Below are 18,604 nucleotides of genomic sequence, written 5' to 3' on the forward strand. Positions count from 1 at the left end.
AGTGCTTTGGCCCTTTAATACAGTTCCTCATGTTGTGGTGGCCCCCAACCATAAAATCATTTTATTTCTACTTCATAATTATGATTTTGCTATTATAATGAATTGTAATGTAAATATCAGGATCTTGGATATGCAGCACCCCTTATTCTCTCCACCCCCACAAATAAGTCTCCACCTATAGGTCGAGAACCACTGTTCTACAGTGTTGGAAGTCAAATCCAGAGCCTCCTTCTACTAGAGAAGCACTCTGCTGTCGAGCCACACCCCTAGCCCACTGCACCTTTTTCTAATAAATCATTTCATTAATGGCCATTCTAGGCCATAATGTTCCTTATCTCTGAGTAGCAAGTAGCCTGTGTCTCTTTTAATTGTCCACAACCCTCTGAGTTACACATTGTGCTGTTCCCTTGCTCTGTGGTTTTTTAAAAAAAAATTTACATCTTTATTTAATGCATCCAAATTTCATATAGTCTTCCAGACCAACCCTTTACTCTGAATTCCTACAGTTCTGCTAGAGACTCGAACCTCTTTTAATATCTACTTAGATTATTTTTTTTTTTAAGAATTGTCTTTTAAAGTTTTATATATCCATGTCCCTGAGCGCATACATGTGTGTGCATGTAGGTGGTCAGAGAAACCGGAAGAGAGCCTTAAATCCATTGGTGCTATACAGGTGGTGATGTGCTGCCCAACATGGGTGCTAGGAACTGAACCCTTATCCTCAAAAGAGCAGCAGGCATTCTTAACCATTGAACTCTCTCTTTAATCCCCCCACCGAGATTCTTGGACTATTTCATGGTCACTGCATATTTAGTGAATGCTTCTTAACTAGAAATACTTTTATACTGCTCAAGGACACATGACCTGAACTGTCTTTGGATTCTGTATGTACCGTCCTTCCTTGCCTTGTGCTCTGGAGGTCTCGTGTGTTTACATTACATCAGAGAGCTCTCATCGTTATCGGGTATAGTTTAATGGAAGCAACACATCCATAAATCCAAATCAGATAGGAGAGAGGGAAGGGTAGTAAGGAAAGTGGTCAGCACTACCCTACATAGCACTCTATCTAAGTTCTAATATAGCTATCAGCTCCGTGGTTTTCCCCTATCTCCTGGCTCGCTATAAATATTGTTAATCCCTTTATTTAACTTCCCGGTTAAATAAACTTAATAACTTCTCTAGTTTGAGAATGCCTCCTATTTCCTGCTTAATTGCATAGGAATTTCCCCCTTTTCACAGGACCTGAGCCATTTTTTAGTACCCAGCTTGAATTCCAACTCTGTTGCTACCTTTTTAAAATTACTTCTGATAGAAACAGGACTCAACAAAATGTAAGTCAATTAAGTTTGGCCATATTCCTTTGTATATGACAGAAATTAAATTTTCTGATAGAAATTAAATTTTCTAGAAAGAGAACTACGACTAGCTACTTTAAATATATTTCCAATTCTTCTCCACGTTTGTCACCACCATTTGGGGCCATGTTACTGTCATTTTTCACCTGGCTGATGAACAGTGCAAGGATTTCTGTCATCAGTGAAGCTGTGCCTTCAGTAGGCCTTCTCAAGTCTGATCTCCATGTCACATTCAGAGTGATGTTTATTAGATACAATGCCAATCACACTTCATTGCAGCATTAGTTGTCCCTTTGCTGTGACATAAATCCATGACAAAATCTGTTCAAGATGGAAGAGTTTGTTCTGGCTCTGGTTCTAAGGGAGACATTCCACTGTGGCGGAGCAAGGCATGGTAGTAAGATTCTGAGGTGACCAGTAATGTTGCACCAATGGGCAGGAAGTAGAGTGAGGTGAATGCTTTTGATGATGGTATCATCTACATTTGAACTTCCTGCCTCAAGTAACCTACTTTAGATACCCCCTCACAGCCATGCTCAGAGTTGTATTTTTATGGTAAGTCTGAATCCCATCGGGTTAACAAGCAATATTAACCATCACAACTCATTTCTTCTTAAATACAGAAACACAAAGTTAACACACACATCCTCTAATGGCCCCTCCATGCCTAAGGAAAAAATGTTAAATGCTGAATTCCTTCACAAGCTGTCACTTGGTTTGATAGTTCTAGCTTCTCCAGTTCCCTCCTACTTGATCCTTCCCTTATTCCATTCACTTCAGTGACACCAGATTTCCTTTACTGTCCCAGGTTCCCCATAATCCCCACTGACATAAGCCTGTGATACAGTCTCTACTTCCAGGATTATTTGTTTTGTTTTGTTTGTCTTCTTCAGTTATCTCTTGCTTATGTTTTAGATCTTAGTACTTTCTTTGTTCAATATTCTTGACTTTTCCACCTAGGTTATATCTCTTTGTTTACAGATCTCTTCGTAACACTCATTATAGCAGCAATGTTACATTTTCTAGGGTGGTTATTGGTATAATTAAGTCCCTTGTAGTTTACAAGCTCGGTAGATATGTCCACATTTGCTCACTCTTATATGAACAGATCCTGGTAGTGCTTGGGACTTAATAAATATTTGCAAAACACACAAACATATGATCCTGACCTAGTTCTGGTCGAATGGCTCCTATTTACAGAACCTCTTTCCAATTACATTCATTATTCCTTTGATCAGTATTTCTATTTTAATCAGATCAGTAGACAAATCATCATGACAAAAAGAGTACACTTTCATGAAATTATGTAAATATTCCAGACTCATTTTAAAGCGGTGGTAAATGCAGATAAGTAAAGGAAAAAAATCTCAAAGATAAGTGCTATTAATATTTAGGAGCTCATTGTTTCAAGCATCTATTTCTCTGTTATTCAGGAGTCTTTTGGATACAAGCAGCAGTTAAGTGAAGAAAACAGAGTTTGGATAAGAAGTGAAGTTATTGGAAGGACTCTAACAAGGTCACATAATCAAACGTGAGACTAATACTCTAATTATAAGAAGGTGAGGAGAGTCAGTGGAACTGGAGTCTCAAGTCCCATTACTATTCTTACTCTTTGCCTCTGACTGTCCCTTCTATCTCACCAGGTTTATTACATTTTCTGCAGGCCAGTCTCCTCCACGTGGAAGACTTCTATAACTCAGCAGCAGAAAAGACTTTCCAACTTCTAACTTGATAAAAGTTCTGTTTTGGGGAAAGGGAGGAGGGATTCTTTAAAAAAATTTTTTTTTGTTTAATTAATTTATTCAGAGTACGACTAAATTGTTAGCACTTGTATCCTCCCGTTCCTCTCTCCGTAGGGTGAAAGTGGGAGGGGGTATTCTTATTGGCTAGATTATCTTGACTTAGATCCTGAACAAGGCACCTGATGTCACATGAGAATCTGATCAGACTTGGAAGAAGACTGGCTGCAAAATAAGCAAACAAATGAGCAGACAATTGAACACAGTTAAAAGAGCACTGAGCATACAGGACAGGGCCTTCTAGCATGTAGAAGGCCCTGGCTTCAATCTTCAGCATGGCCAGACCAAACAAACAAAACAAAACAAAACAAAACAAAAACAAAAACAAAACATCCCCCCCCCCAAAAACCAGAAAGTTTAATAATGATATTTCAAAAAAGATATTTAAGAAAAGCTTCCTTGGAGAAAATCATGACAAAATATATTCATATATATGCGTATGCATGCGCATTCCAAAGCACTTTGCCCATGTAATAATGACTAACACAAATTAACCATCTTTCAAAGATTGCTGCATTTGAGGCAACATTGGAGGCCAGGAAAATCAAGGCTTGTCCTGGCCTTGGTAGGGAAGGGCATGTTTGATTGCCATCTTAGTTTTACAGTGAGAGTGTCACCAATGAGGTGAGGGACACGCAGGAGATTGGACCAAGAGGGAGGTTGAGAAAAAAAAAAATCCTGGATTTAGGCCACAAGAAGGAAAGTCATTCAAAGAAGAGGCTAGCAGCCCAAATGAGCTCATTTCTGAGAGAGGAATCAGGAGTTAATGAATAAAGATAGAAGTTGGAATCTAAGGAGATAATTGGCCTTACTAGATAGAAGGTCTCTTGCCAGAACAGTACATCCTAAAAATGCTAATGTAAAGCCCTGGAAGATTGGGGCTGCATTAGATAAGAGCAGCCTCATCAGGGCTATTTGGAGAAAAGTCAGGAAGGGCCCCAGAGCAGGGGTTTAAATCAGCAATCAGTCATGTGGAGGACGGGGATGCCACTCATTTTCCTTGGGTACAGCCTCTTCCTGAGGTCCCCTGGGGTTGATGAGACTGTTGGCTTCCCCTGCTGCGTCTCACAGCAGTGTCCGTGGAGAGGCCAGCCTCTCTCCCATGAGGTCCACTTTGTCCTCACAGGCCTGTACTGCAGGAGCTGACCATCACTGTGAGAGCTGAGAGGGCCTACTCTCAGCTGCCAGCCTCCTTCCTCAGGTATGCCCTGCCCCAGGGGGCCTAAAACCCTGACTCTGCAGACCAGGCCACTGCCAGCCACCCATTGAGAGCGCCTTTAGCATTATTTAAATACCATTTCACGTTTTATACTCTCATGGCAGGTAACATGATCTCAAATTCATGAGGCATCTGCTCTCTCCTCATCCATCCACTCTGTTGGTAAGTTTTTAAAGATTTTTTTCTATAGACTTTAAATTTGAAGCTTTTTTTTTTTTTAAACATAGAAGTTTGGGAGACTTTGAAAAGTCATGCTCAGAAAAAAAAAAAAGGAAAGAAAGAGAAAAAGTAATTTATACTTTCTCTAGTTAATAACCTCTTATGTGCTTTAATAATTTAAACCAATTATCAATGGGAAGGTCTATAGTGTATACTTCAATGATTGCTTTTCGTATATTTCCTCCTTTCTTCCATGCCGTATGCCACTTGTCCCCAATGTGTCTCTAGTGTCTATTATCTCTGCTACGCACATAAAATAACTTGCGCTAGCTAGGAGAACATGACCTTGACACTGAGAAAAGCAGTCCTTTAAAGGATAGCTCAATTAAAATCTCAGGCCTCTGTTCCTGATTGGATTTCATTACTATTCATAAGACTGCGCCTTGCTGAGCCACGTGCTCCCTAGGCCCTCAAGGAGGCTTTCAGAAAAGGTGCAGAGGAGTTCTCAGTGGGACATCTGCCTGGAGCCTGTGGCTAAGGATCAAGAAGAGCTCAACAGCCTGACTTGAGTTCTGGAGATTTCAAAGTCTATGTCAGACCCTCTGTTAGATGGGGAGCACCTTGAGGGAAACTGCATTGCAGTAGGTAGAAATGCTGCTGATGGATTCGTTGGGGCTAAGTTTGAGTGGCTGGCCTGAAATTTAAAAGGAAGTGATGGTGAGCAACTTTTCACTCATCTGTAAAATGGGTAATATGTTTCTTGTAAAGTTGAGGGTATATATACACCGGTGACTTCATTTCCCAGCATATAGTAAACACCAAAGCTTAGATTGGTGGTCCTCAACTTTCCTAAGACTGTGATCCTTTAATACAGCTACTCATGTTGTGGTGACCCCTAATCATAACATTTTTTATGACTTAATACCTACAATTTTGTTATGGTTATGAATCCTAATGTAAATATTTCTATTTTCAAAATGGTCTTTTGAGGGTCATGACCCACAGGTTGGGAACCACTGGCTTAGATGATTAATGAGTTAGTTTTCTTTTTTTATATTCAGTGTTTTTAATGGCCAGTGATGCACAACTAAAATTTGTGTCACCAAGCTTTGGGTAATACAAATTGAGAATGTGAGGAGGTAAGAGAAAAGCCTCGTGGAACAGGCAGGAAGGTTTCCTTACAAAGCTATCTTGTGGAAACTGTCACAAACACATGGGCGATGGCTATGGAATCACTTTAGAATACAAAGGACTAATTCCTTATCCCCAGTGAAGAGACAGGCTGCCTTACTTAGGCTCTCTATTTCTCTGATGAAACATCATGACCAAAAATCAAGTTGGAGAGGAAAGGGTTTGTTCAGCTTACACTTCCACATCCCAGTTCATCATCATCAGAAGTCAGGACAAGAACTCAAGCAAGGCAGGAAACTAGAGGCAGGAGCAGATGCAGAGGCCATGCAAGGGTGCTGATTATTGGCTTGTTCCCCCATGGAGTGCTCAGTCTTTCTTTTTTCTCTTTCTTCTTTCCTTCCTTCCTTCTGTCTTTCTTCTTTTTCTTCTTTCATTATCTTTTTTTACTTACTTTACATCCCAATCAAAGCTTCTCCTCCCTCCTCTCCTTCCAGCCTGTCCCCCTCTCTTTCTCCTGAGACCTAGGTGCGGGCGGGGGGTAGGGCTCCCATGGATATGAATCCACCTTGGCTTATCAAGTTGGATTAGGACTCAGGTGTGTCTTCTCCTGTTGAGGCTAGGCCATGCAGCCCAGTTAGGGGCAAGAAATCCAAAGGCAGGGAAACCTCACAGAGACAGGCCTTATTCCTATTGTGGTACCAAGTGAAGACCAAGATGTGTACTGTTACATGTATGTACTGTCTCAAGAATACTCTTTGGTTGGTTGGTTGAGTCACCATGGGCCCAGGTCAATTGATTCTATAGGGTTTCTTGTGATGTCCTTGACCTCTCGAACTCCTTCAATCCATCCTTGCTCTCTTCAACAAGATTTCCCATGCTCTGCCTAACGTTTGGCTATAGGTCTTTACTTATCTTTCCATCATCTGCTGGGTGAAGCCTTTCAGAAGACAATTATGCTAGGTCGGCTCCTGCCTGCAAGTATAGTATAGTATTATTAATAGTGTCAGAAGTGGGCTAGCTCTCGATGTGTGGGATTCAAGTTGGGCCAGTCATTATTGGCTCTTCCCTCAATTTATATCCATTCTTGGACCTGCAAATTGTAGGCTTTGCAAATTGTGGGCCAAAGGTTTTGTAGGTGAGTTCGTGTCCCTATCCCTCCATTGGAGGTCTTGCCTGGTTGCAGGCGGTACTAGCTTGCTCTCGTTTTTCTTTTCTTTTTTTTTTTAAATGTATTTGTTTATTTACTTATTTATTTATCCACTTTACATTCTATTCATAGCCCCCTCCCTCCTCTCCTCCCAGTCCTATCTTCACTTCGTCATACCCCCTCCTGTATTCCTCGAAACACGGGAGTCCCCCTGCTCACTCACTCGACCCATCAAGCCTCATCACAACTGAGTTTTTCCTCTTCCCCTGTGGTGAAGGGGATAGATAGATAACCCCATCTATCACAAATTTGAAAAATGCTCTCCAAGCTTACCTACAGCTCAATCTTGTAGAAGCATTTTCTTAATTGAGGTTCCTGCCTCTCTGATGACTTTATCTTGTGCCAATTTGATATAAAACTATCCAACACAGACATAATGGGTAATACTTTTAATTAAAAAAAAAAGACAAAATATCTTCACTAATCAAATGACTAGAATGGGTATCATGGGCAGAATCTATTCGTAAGTTACTGTAAGGCTTTCGAAAGGAGGCTCAATGTGCAGTGCTTTGAAAGAGAAGAGCCCACAGGCTCATACATTGACTGCTTGGGTCCCTTTTGGTGGAACTGTTTAGGATATGTAGCCTTCTTGGAGGAGTTGTGCCATTGGAGGTGGGCTTTGAGGATTCAAAAAGCCATATCAGGCCTCATTGCTCTCTTTGCCTCCATCCTGAGGACCAGATATAAACTCTTTATTACTGCCGGCATGCTGCCATGCTCCCCCCCATGATGGTCAAGGTAAACAAGGCCTCAGTGAAATCATTTATCTCATAATTTGCTATAGTCACAATGTCATCTCATAGCAATAGAGTAGTAATTAAGAGAGCAGTGTTATGTGCCTTGTGCAAAGCAGTAACTAACATTTTGAAGGCAATTCCTGACCTTTTTTCTCCCACGCAACTAGCTCTGCTGCTATATCAGGGATATTATGGGAAGCTGAGCATGTGTGGCATGAACCCACATTACATGTATGTATAAAGAAGTAACACTCTCATAGGCAATGACATGAAATGTGGAGAGGATAAGATGGGCAGTTTGTGTGTGTGTGTTCCTGAGTGGCCTCTCCAACCTCACTAAACCTTTAAAACCCTAATTCCTTCTGGACTATTCTAGTGACCCTAACTAGAGTGAAGTCTTAGAACTTGCACACTGTCCGCATCAGAAGCTACATCATTTTTATGAGCATAGTGAGTGCTTGTACATTACAGGACTTTTAACAGCATCCTGATTTGTTCCTTTTAAATACAAGTAGTGACTTCTCAATAGTGACAGTAAAGCATGCCATCAAACACTGCCAAGTAGCCCTCAGCTGAGGGACAACATTATCCTGCAGAGAGCCACTACTCTAGAAAAGTGATAGTTACTTGTGGAGACCTGGAAACCTACCCACTGTCCAAAGTCTTTAACCTGAGTTCTGTTGAAGTGGAAGCCTATTTCTGAGCCTTTGCTTTATTGATGTGGGTTAGGTACTATGATGTAAATGCCCATGTCTTAATCTAGCAGAGTCAAGGTGGAGATGGTAATATATTAAATAATATTCAGATGAAGAAAAATTTCCTCAAGTTTAGTGCCGACCTTTCGTTATGGCCTGATCTTACTACAGTCTCTTGCGATCTGGCATTATCACCTGAGCTCTAGTCGCGTCAGTCAGGGTAGGTCTTTTTGCCGAAGGGTTGTGCTCCTGTGTGCTTGGACCTTTATTGCTGTTTCTAGTAATGCTCTGCTCCATGTGGATGATGCGGGATTCACCTCTGTTTCTAGAGAGACAGGCATAGTGGGATGGGATATAGAGTAGTGGATGCATTTCAATAGCCCCAGACTTAGGCAGTATTGGATGAGGTTAAATATGAAGCTTTTGTTATTGTTCTAACAGATCCATGTTCAGTAGGGCCATCTGAACTGTTGTTTTCTCTTCCAACATCCAAGTCCATGCATGATCTGTACCTACAAGTGAGTGTACACCTCTAAAACATGTTTCCTAAGACAGAGCAGTAGCTATAGTGTGTAATCTCTCACCAAGACATTTTCTTCCCCACATTAAATGCTTTTGCAGTTTATTAATCTATCTATCTATCTATCTATCTATCTATCTATCTATCTATCTATCTATCATCTATTACATTTCTAAGATTGAATCCAGGGCTTTGTGCATGCTAGGCAAAACACTCTACTAGTGTGTGATAGCTCTAATCTTGGAAATTGATATTTCTGGCTAAAAACATTTGGTAGTTGTCCTGTGTGCTTCTCCTGAGCAAGGCCAGCCCCTACTTTGCGTCTGTGATAAAATGTGTTGACTCCATCTTCCAGCCACTGTCAGCAACAGCTCCTAGATCACAATGACAAGAACAAGCACAAAACAAAATAAAACAAAACAAAAAACAATCAAGGAGGCAAAACAAGTGATATTATCCTTCAAGGTTGCTCTCTTTCTTAGTTCAGTTTTTAAATTTCCCTATTTTAGCATTCTATTGTCTTCAGTGTATCCAATGTAACCTATTGTTGCCCAGATTTCTTAAACTCAGCGTCTGAGCCAGGAACCCAAACTTCCATCAAGTCTGTAATTGTCAGCCAGGTGTGGTGGTGTAAGCCTTTAATCCAGCACTCAGGAGGCAGAGACAAAGCTATCTCTCTCTGTGAGTTCAAGGCTACCCTGGTCTACAAAGTGAGTTCCAGCACAGCCAGGGTTATTACACAGAGAAACCCTGTCTCAAAAAACAAAACAAAACAAAACAAAGACTAATTGTCAAAGCTAGAGATTCCACAGGCACAATGAAGGTCTAAAGTTCTCTCCCTTCTCAGATTCTGTCTTGTCACTTTCCAATGGTCTAATTTCTTTTAATTAATTTTACACGTTTTTGTGTCTCTAATCTAGATAGGATCCTTGAAATAATAACTTAAAGCGTTGGAAGTATTGCCATGGGTTATTTAGAAAGGACAAGGGCATCATAATGACAAATAAAATGTCCCAGTGTATATCATAAATAGTTCAAATGTTCAAACTGAGTTCACACTTTGAAGGGCTAGATTTCATACTTTTGAACTTTGAACTCAAAAAATACTCATTTTAAGCTTTAAACGTTGATTTTTAAAATACCATGCTACTTGACAGAGATAGGCCATTGTACTTTCTAAAAATTGCCTCCCTACCATGAGAACTATTTTTCTGGTTTTGTTTTCATTTTGATAGAGTCTTATGATGCTGGGACTAGCCTCAAACTCACAATTAGCTTAGGCTAACCTTATCTTCCTATTTCTGACTTCCAAACCCTGAGATTAAAGATGTGGGCCACCATAGCTCGATACTACCATGCCTTTTAATGTACAGAGTTCTTTTTACAGTTGCTGTTGTTTAGAAATACATAGAATTAAAAGTACAAGTCTTTCTTAGGAGTTTGTAGTTTGACAGACCCAAATCTGTCTCTTTCTGTAAAATACGGACAGCTGCAAATCCTGGCTTATCATTGCCCCACAGAATGACTGGTAGAAGAACTGTGAAGGTGATCAGGAATAGAAGCCCATTAGAAGTGATGGAACATGATCTGGGACTGGGGGTAGGGGTGGGGGCTAGATACACCTCACTTGATACCTGTGTGATTAGATTGCTTCTTCTCCTGAGCCAAGCATTCGTACTCATCACTCTGTTTTCTCCCTCCTCGACATTGATCTGTAGGCAGATTGAGGACATGCAAGCCCAAGGACAGTGCAAACTGAGCTGTAAGAATGAAAACATCACCAGTTTGCAAAAGATGCTCATTACTAACTACCGTGTTGTCACTCACCAGATCCAGGGGAAAGGGAAACTGCGGGCAGTTTTAAGCCATTTGACTCAGAAGTTCAAAAGAAAAAAAATCACAGATGTTTCCCTTATAAACCATAATGCTGGGATTGATGCCTAATGCTAATGCACCTTATGAGAATTAAGGGAGGACTAAAATGAACACAGGAAATTGGAGCTGCCTCCATTTGCTGAGCCAGCATATGTTGCAGAATAAATAAACTGTGCAGGCAAAGCCCAAACCACACATGAGTTCCCATCCCTTGCCAGGCCAGGGTTTCTAAGAGAGATATGTGTGTATTGCTTGGCTAGTCGGCTGTGAAGTTCAGTCATCATGATTTCCAGGACCTGGGATTGTTACTGTGTGGCTATGTCTGGACTAAAGCATCTCCAGGAACTTGGGAGGAAAGTAGAAAGGAAGGGATAGCCCCCCACCCCTGAGACCAGGAGGATGGAAGGGACTGGTCAGATGCTTATGAAATATATAAGCCTTTTGCATTTGAGTTTCTCCTTTTGTTATCATTAACACATATTTTCACTTGCTGACTCCCAGGAGTTTCCTCACTATAAGGGAAATGCTTCGCTCATCATCAGCTAATGAGGACAGTTTGTCCCTGTAATCCCCAAAGACACCTACTCCTCCTTTCATTAATCAACAAGCATTTATGGAGATGCTTTGACATACAATCCCACTGACACCCCTGGGAGTCTGCTCTTCCTCAACATGTACCCATTCTGCCTTTACTTCTTTTGGATATCATTGCACACTATGGCCTTCATAGCTCTGCATGGTTGACCCTCTCCTTATACTAAGAACTTTCAAATTTGGGAGTTGAACGTAAGTCTACTACTGGAATAAATCCTGGCACAGGAGTGGGTGCTCAATAATAGTTTGAAGAACAGATAAACAGATGAATTCGTACATGGTTCTCATTTCATTGTCACTGTGACTGATAGAAGAAACGTGTAAGCCATACTCTCTACTTATTAGGACAATCATTATGTAGGTCGGATAAACATAGTGGTCAGTGATCTATGTAGTTAGATCTATCTAAATAGATCTATGTAGTTAGTACTATAAGTACTGGAGAAAGTAGTCAAAAATCAAAATGGCAGGATTTGAGTTGCTTTTGGAAACTGGGAGTATCTCCCTAATTCATAATAGAAATTCCTGACCATCCCAACCCCCTGGTTATTTCTCCAAAGTGATTAGAAATATAGGTCTCGTGACTCTAGGAGTGCTCAGTCAGTGACAAACAGGCTCATGGGAGATGTATAAGTAAGAAGAAAACTCTAAGCTCTGTAAGGTAAATTGTCTATGACAGTGCCCAATAAAGATAGCATCTAAGTCCTTGGAGAGTCTCACAATCATGAGGTCAGCCCTCTGAAAACTCCCATTCTTTCTCTTTTCCTTTGTATTATCCTGGGAAGACATGGAGGACACTTGCAACCAAACACTCTTAAAATAACCATGTGTATGCATGAGATATCAAGGGAGCAGCAGAAAAAAATAGCAGAGTTGCAAATGTCACACAATTTTAACAGAAGGTACTGATTGATCCCTTCTTTCCTATAGTTTGTCCCCGCTATGGCTCTCCTCAATTTCAATTGCTGGTCTAAAAACCAAACACTCTGTTATATTTGCTTATACTACCTACCATCAACCCCAGATTTAATGCCAAAGTCCTATGGTTAGCCTGCACCAAGACCCCCAAACAAGGCTTTCTCTGCTTTTTCCTATTCTTCCTCATGGTAAGGACCAGACCACATCCCTTGGAAGATTATGTTACATTCTGTGATGTGTTAGTGATACCCATACCCACTCTCCAGATCTGAAATCACAGAGAGACAGAATCCATTCCTTCCTTCCTTTTTTCCTTTCTTCCTTCCTTTGTTTCTTCCTTCCTTCCCTCCCTCCCTCCCTGCCTCCTTTCCTTCCTTCCTTCCTTTCTTCCTTCCTTCCTTCCCTCCCTCCCTCTTTCCTTCCTTCCTCCTTCCTTCCTTCCTTCCTTCCTTCCTTCCTTCCTTCCTGTCTTTCCTTTTTCAGAACCTTATGGGTACTGTAGGTGAGGTACTCATAGGATTTTTGAAAAGACTTTGAGGGATTTCAAAGGGGGGAAAGGTTCTATATTAAAAATATTCCTATGTCCCATCCACGTCACTCTGGGGAATGCTCCGGTAATCCAGGCCGAATGTGGAAAACTATCTTATGATTTCTCATCACGGGGCCATCAAGGCTTTCCCAAACTTCCCTGACAGTTGCCTGTGGTGGCAGAACTTCCATGTTCCTTTTAGGAGTGGAGTTGGACCTAAGAGAAAAACAACTTTTCTAATGTAGCAATGATATTTTCCCTGCAGAGCTGAGCCCTCTTCCCACCATTCAGCCCCTGTTCTTCTCCAGTGCTCTCCCACAGTACAAACCAATGTTTGCTTAGTCACTTGCAGACCAAGGAATGGGTTAAAGGAAACCAGACAGAGAAAGTTTAGGAAAGCAGACTCTGGACTTAAAATAGGATATATGTCTTCTGTCTAATGCTCCTTTTGATGAGGTTTCCATGGGGATCATCTTCTGGCAGTGATGTCAGTCATTGTTAGCAGATAGTGCTGCCTCTAAGCTAATAGGATGAGTGAGTGAGAGGGCAGTGAGGCTTCAGAGGGACAAGGCAGAGGCAGAGCAACGAGCCTTAGGGAAAGAAGTGGACAGATGGCCTTATCAGTGGTATGACTCCAAGAATACCTGTGAATGTTTATGGGTATAAAGAACAGAGCAGAGAATGAATGTCTTGCTGGGAAAGGGCTACTAGTGCACAGCTTTCCCTAGTGGCCCCACTTGTCTCTTTCTATTTCTGATCAGCTTCTTTTGTGTCCTCCTTGAGACACTGCCCTCCTCAACTTCCATAAGGAAAGGGCCTGGTAACTCACAATAATAAGCATCAGAAATGCTGTTTCCTAGATGATATAATTCAGAGTGAGTTTGAGTGTGCTCCAGCCATAGCTGGGTCTTAGTTTTCTTCTGTATTAGGAAGGACTTGCAGAAAGAGGTGTTTGAGTACTCTGATGTCTAAGATGCTCTATGAACTTCTGGTCTTACTATAAGACTTAATAATACTAGGCAGACATCTTTTACATTAAAGTATGGCTTCTCCAGAGGAACAGACTACATATTAGGGAGGAGTAGTATTTTACTAACACAAGCCTCTTGTGGCCCTAGAAGTAGAGTTCAGTGCATTTATTGTGGGCAACACACACTAGTGGTGATTTATTATGCCATTTATTAACTCATATATTTAATAACTATGCCTTTTTACAGGAGTTGAAGTAGTCCTATGTTCTCCAGTCTATTCTCAAACTCCTGAACTTGAGTGGTCATCTTCCCTCATCTTTCTCATCTGGTGGTACAAGCATGTGCCACAGTGCCTGGCTCAGGGAATGTTGTTGACTGCTTTCTGTAATCGCCTCTTAACTGGGGAGCCTAAGAAAGCAAAATCAAAAGTGAGTCACAGTCCTTACCCTTGACAAGACCATCACACTGTAAGCTAGTTAGTTTTTAATTATCAGCTTGCCACAACTTAAACTCAGCTGGGAAGAGAGCCTTAGTTGAAGAATTTTCTAGATCAGGCTGGCCTGTGGTCATGTCTGTAGTGGCTGTTTTGATTGGTAACTGGGACAGGGATGAGCTCTCTGAATGAGGGCATCACAGCTTCATGGGTTTGTGGTCTGACCTGGTAAGAGTGAAGAGAGGTAGCCAAGCACAGCACACAGACAGCATGGGCGCATCTTTCTCTTCTCTTACCTGTGGGCATGATATGACCAGTTCTCTGGAACTCCTGCCTCTGTGACTTCATTGCCATGGTGGCCAGTAACCTAGAACTGGAATTCAATTAAGACCCTTCCTCCGCAGTCACTTTGGCCAGTGTGTTTTATGAGAGCAACAGAAATGGAACTAGGGTAGCTTGTCTCTGGGAAAGGGACCATAACTGAGATGGGCGGCACCTACAGAAAGTTCCCTCCTGCTTAGAGGATTTCCATTTCTCCTTGTTAAGGATTGATTGAACAAGAACAGAGTTCTCAAAGAAAAGCAACTGTGACCAGTAAAGAACTGAGACCTACATGTTAGACACGAGGACCCAAAAGGAGATGCTTGGGAGACAGATAGCCACGTCTATATGTCTCAATCTTCCTAATGCTGTGGCCCCTTAATACAGTTTCCATTGTGTTGAGCCCTATCCATAAAACTATTTTAGTTGTTACTTCATAACTGTAATTTTGCTACTGTTATGAATAGTAATATAGATATCTGATATGCCGATGGTCTTAAGCAACTCCTGTGGAAGGATCGTTGGACCCCCCAAAGGGGTCATGGCCCACAGGTTGAGACCTACTGACTAAGATAAAACACTTGCATTGAGCCACCAGATCACTTGAGAGTGAACAGCTGGAAATGAAAAGTGGAAGGTGCCCCCCTCCCCTGCCTTCCACAATGAAAGAGGCAGATAGGGAGACCCAAACCACGCAGAATAGCCAACCATGGATCCAGGAGACATCATGATATCTGTCATGCTTTGTGGCTTTATACATTTTGTCTGGGATGCATTCTGCAGTTTGTGGACCCTGATTATCCATAATAATCATAGTAATTAATAAAACCTTTTAAAAGAGACTTTAATCATGCTTGTGCTCTGCTTCCAAACACATAATAAAAAGGAATTACTTATAAAAGTGACAAATTTATTCCTAATTATACTATTATTTTGTTATGCAATACAAGTAAGGCAATCTTTGAAGCTGAAAAAAATGTCTCACGCAGAATTAATTAGAATTGTACATGGTTTAGAATTAGGCAATTATTTTATTGATATTTCACAACTAAAACTTTAAAGAGTAGCTCAAATATTTTCATTATTGCTAGTAAATAGTTATTTTAGACATTTAACTTGTATGAGTTCCAAAGATGAGCTTTGGACCACTGGGGAGGGTCTTGTAAGAATATTTAATCTGAGGGAAATTGTACAGGATGCTGTTCACATTTCATTCTGTTGCTGTGACAAATATGACCAAAACAACATACAGGAAAGAAAGTTTTTTTTAGCATAGAGCTTTCAGTCTATCATTGACAGACATCACAATCAGAACTCACATAGGACCATGGAGTTGGAACAGTAGAAGAATACTGCTTTCCTGCTCTCTCAGGTTCATGTATAAATAGCTTTCTTATCCAGCCCAGGACCAAATGCTCAGGGAATTGTGCCTCCCACAGTGGGCAGGGCCCTTATCATTTAACAGTCAAGATAGTCCAGCACAGACAAACCCACAGGGCAAATTGATCTGGGAAGTACCTCAATTGACACTGCCTTCTCAGGTATCTGTATCTTGTGTCAAAATGACCTTTAAAGCTCACTAGGATAGATATCAAGAATCACTGTGGCCCAGATGGACAGACTCAGGGAATTCATTTGTTATAACACACAGTAAGGAAAGGGCTGTGAGACATAGAAATGGGTCTTGTTGACCAAGTATGGCCCGCCCAGAGAGGACCTCTGCACTTAGGAGGGAATGTTGTTGAATGTCTCCTACAACCAGCTCCTAGTTGAGGATCTAAAAAAAAAACAACTACCAGGTTACAAAGCGATTTTCAAACCAAGGTTTGCAAATTGTGATTCTCATTCCTAGACTCTCCATTGGTGCCTTTACTTTCTGTATAAAATACAATCACTTTTTCAAGTTTTTAAAAGTAATACAGATTAATACTGAATGTTCTTTCCTACTGCCTTATGAGCTAGTCATAACCACAGCAGCTTCCTTTTGGCCTTCATTGTACTGGTGTTTATTTATTTTTTAAATTTATTTATTCACTTTACATCCTTGCCTTAGCCCCCTCCCTCCTCTTCTCCCAGTCCCACCCTCCATCCCCCATTCCTCAGAAAACGGGAGTCCCCTACTCACTGACTCCAGCTCATCAGGTCACATCAGGACCGAGAGCATCCTCTTCTCCTGTGGCCTGGCAAGGCAGTCCCACCAGGGAGTAATGATCAAAAAGCTGGCAACAGAGTCCATGTCAGAGACAGTGCTTGCTCCCCTTACTAGGGGACCCATATAAAGTCTGAGGTGCTAGTCTGCTCCATCTGTGTAGGGAACCTAGGTCTAGTCCATGCATGGTCCTTGATGTTTCAGTCTCCACAAGTGCTTCTGAACCATGGCTATTTGGCTCTGTTGGTCTTCTTGTGGAGCTCCAGTCACCTCCAGGACATTTTCTTCTTCCTCCCACTTTTCCATAAGACTCCCTATACTTTGTTCAATGTTTGGCTGTGAATTTCAGCATATGTTTTGAACTGCTCACAGCAGTGTCTTTCTTTATCCTTGATGTAGAATAAATAGCCAAGGAGCCCAGTCCTATGTTCTGAACTCCTTTGTAACTCACGCTTGTGAGGCTTCTTTCCTCACTGTGCCTAGTCTGCAGATATCTCAAAGGCTTAGTTTCTTTTAGACGTGTGCTATCTCATCACATAGCCATGATTAGCACAAGCACTTTGTCTACCTGTTTGGAAGCTACACAAAGCTCATAGCCCCTGGCCAGAATTCAGCAGAATCTGTACCCAGGAAGGACCTACATCTCTAGCATCAAGATCCAAAAGGATCTTTCAGAGAGAGACAACCATGCTTGTGTGTCTCACCATTTAAAGCTTCTCCAGGTCTCAGTTGAGTGTGGATGTATCCATATAGTGAGTCATCCATGGCCACGGCTTAGAGCCCTCTGCCTGAGCAGAACTTCTCTTCGTGCATTAGATTATTAAATAGAAACATTGTTTAATGGTTATATTTTTTTTTTCTGGTAATACAGCTACACATTTGTAGTCAGAAGAATAGGTAGTGTTATGCATTGGTTTTACATTCTTAAAATAGAGAAAATCAAGTTAAAATGAAGGGAAAATGAGAGTGAAATGAGGAAGTAGGCACAGTCTTGTGTCAAAAGGCTACAGAAGCTCTTGAGCAGGGGTGATGGTTGGGTGGATAAAGTGTTTGTCAAGCTAGCATGAGGACCAGAGTTCTGATACTCACCTAGAACCCATGAAATGCTGAATAGTTGCTGATGCTGACCACTGATAATTCTAATCCTGAGAAGGTGGAGACAGGAATTCATAGAGAATGCTCACCAGCTAGACTAGCTACATGGATGAGCTCTGGGTTCAAATTAGGTACCCTCGTGAAGTTGATCTCAGCCTTCTTCCCACACATGTACCTGGATACCCAGGGATTGCCAGGAACTATTTAAGCACAAAAAAGACTACAAGGGCCTCATAAAAGACCCACCAGGGCAGGGGTAGTGGTAGTGTGTACACTGACCTCTTCTCCAGTCTGAGGCAAGTTACTTAATTACTCTGCACCTTGGGTCTCAGTTTCCACAAGTGAGATGCACAGTAGTTAATGCACTCACCCTGCACGTCACTTCTCTTTCAACAGAAGCATAAACACTGTGAGCTCCAAGCAGCTGGAGTAAAACAAATGGTCTTCACTCTTCCATGGCAGCTTGCTCAATCATCACAGCTCTCTCACGGCTCAGATTTGCTACCTAATATTTAACCGAAACCCTTTCTTCTACTTTTGTTTTAGATTGTCATCACTTGCGTGGTTCTATCAATCTACCTATGCATTTCTACGCCACCTCTCACCAGAGTGCTTAGCTCCAGTCCTCCCTAAGCAATGAGGTTAATATTGAAGGTAAAATCCATTTCATAGAGATAATGTACTATAGACCTTTCAGAAGAGCTCTCTATGATAATGAGGGATGAGTTACCATGCTGAGGTTGTTTAAATGTCATTTATTTTAACAAGTGACACTCTGAATTTATTCAAAGTTGACTACAATGAAGGAAGGGTGGAGAATTTAATGTTTCATGAGACAGTAATAGAACTGCAAAGCAAGACAGCCTGGAAGACAGTGCAGAAAGAAGGGCACTTGTC

At 41.4% G+C, this 18,604-nt stretch overlaps 1 protein-coding gene and 1 long non-coding RNA gene across 2 annotated transcripts in view; one reads left to right on the top strand and one right to left on the bottom strand.

The window, feature by feature from the left end:
* Positions 1-3,250: 3,250 nt before the first annotated feature.
* LOC311603476 (uncharacterized protein) overlaps positions 3,251-18,604 on the bottom strand; it is a 44,430-nt gene continuing 29,076 nt past the window's right edge. Inside the window, exons 4-6 of the mRNA XM_084792423.1 lie at positions 10,457-10,582; positions 9,139-9,196; positions 3,251-3,319 (exon numbers count right to left, since the gene is read on the bottom strand). Of these exons, the coding sequence (XP_084648549.1) occupies positions 3,283-3,319; positions 9,139-9,196; positions 10,457-10,582 (221 nt within the window). The 3' untranslated portion in view covers positions 3,251-3,282. The remainder of the gene's footprint in view (positions 3,320-9,138; positions 9,197-10,456; positions 10,583-18,604) is intronic.
* LOC311603477 overlaps positions 13,249-18,604 on the top strand; it is a 29,453-nt gene continuing 24,097 nt past the window's right edge. Inside the window, exons 1-2 of the long non-coding RNA XR_014781089.1 lie at positions 13,249-13,364; positions 18,254-18,361. This is a non-coding gene — a long non-coding RNA (uncharacterized lncRNA). The remainder of the gene's footprint in view (positions 13,365-18,253; positions 18,362-18,604) is intronic.

This window comes from Acomys minous, assembly GCF_964271855.1.
Source record: "Acomys minous genome assembly, chromosome: 8".
Lineage (NCBI taxonomy): Eukaryota > Metazoa > Chordata > Mammalia > Rodentia > Muridae > Acomys > Acomys minous.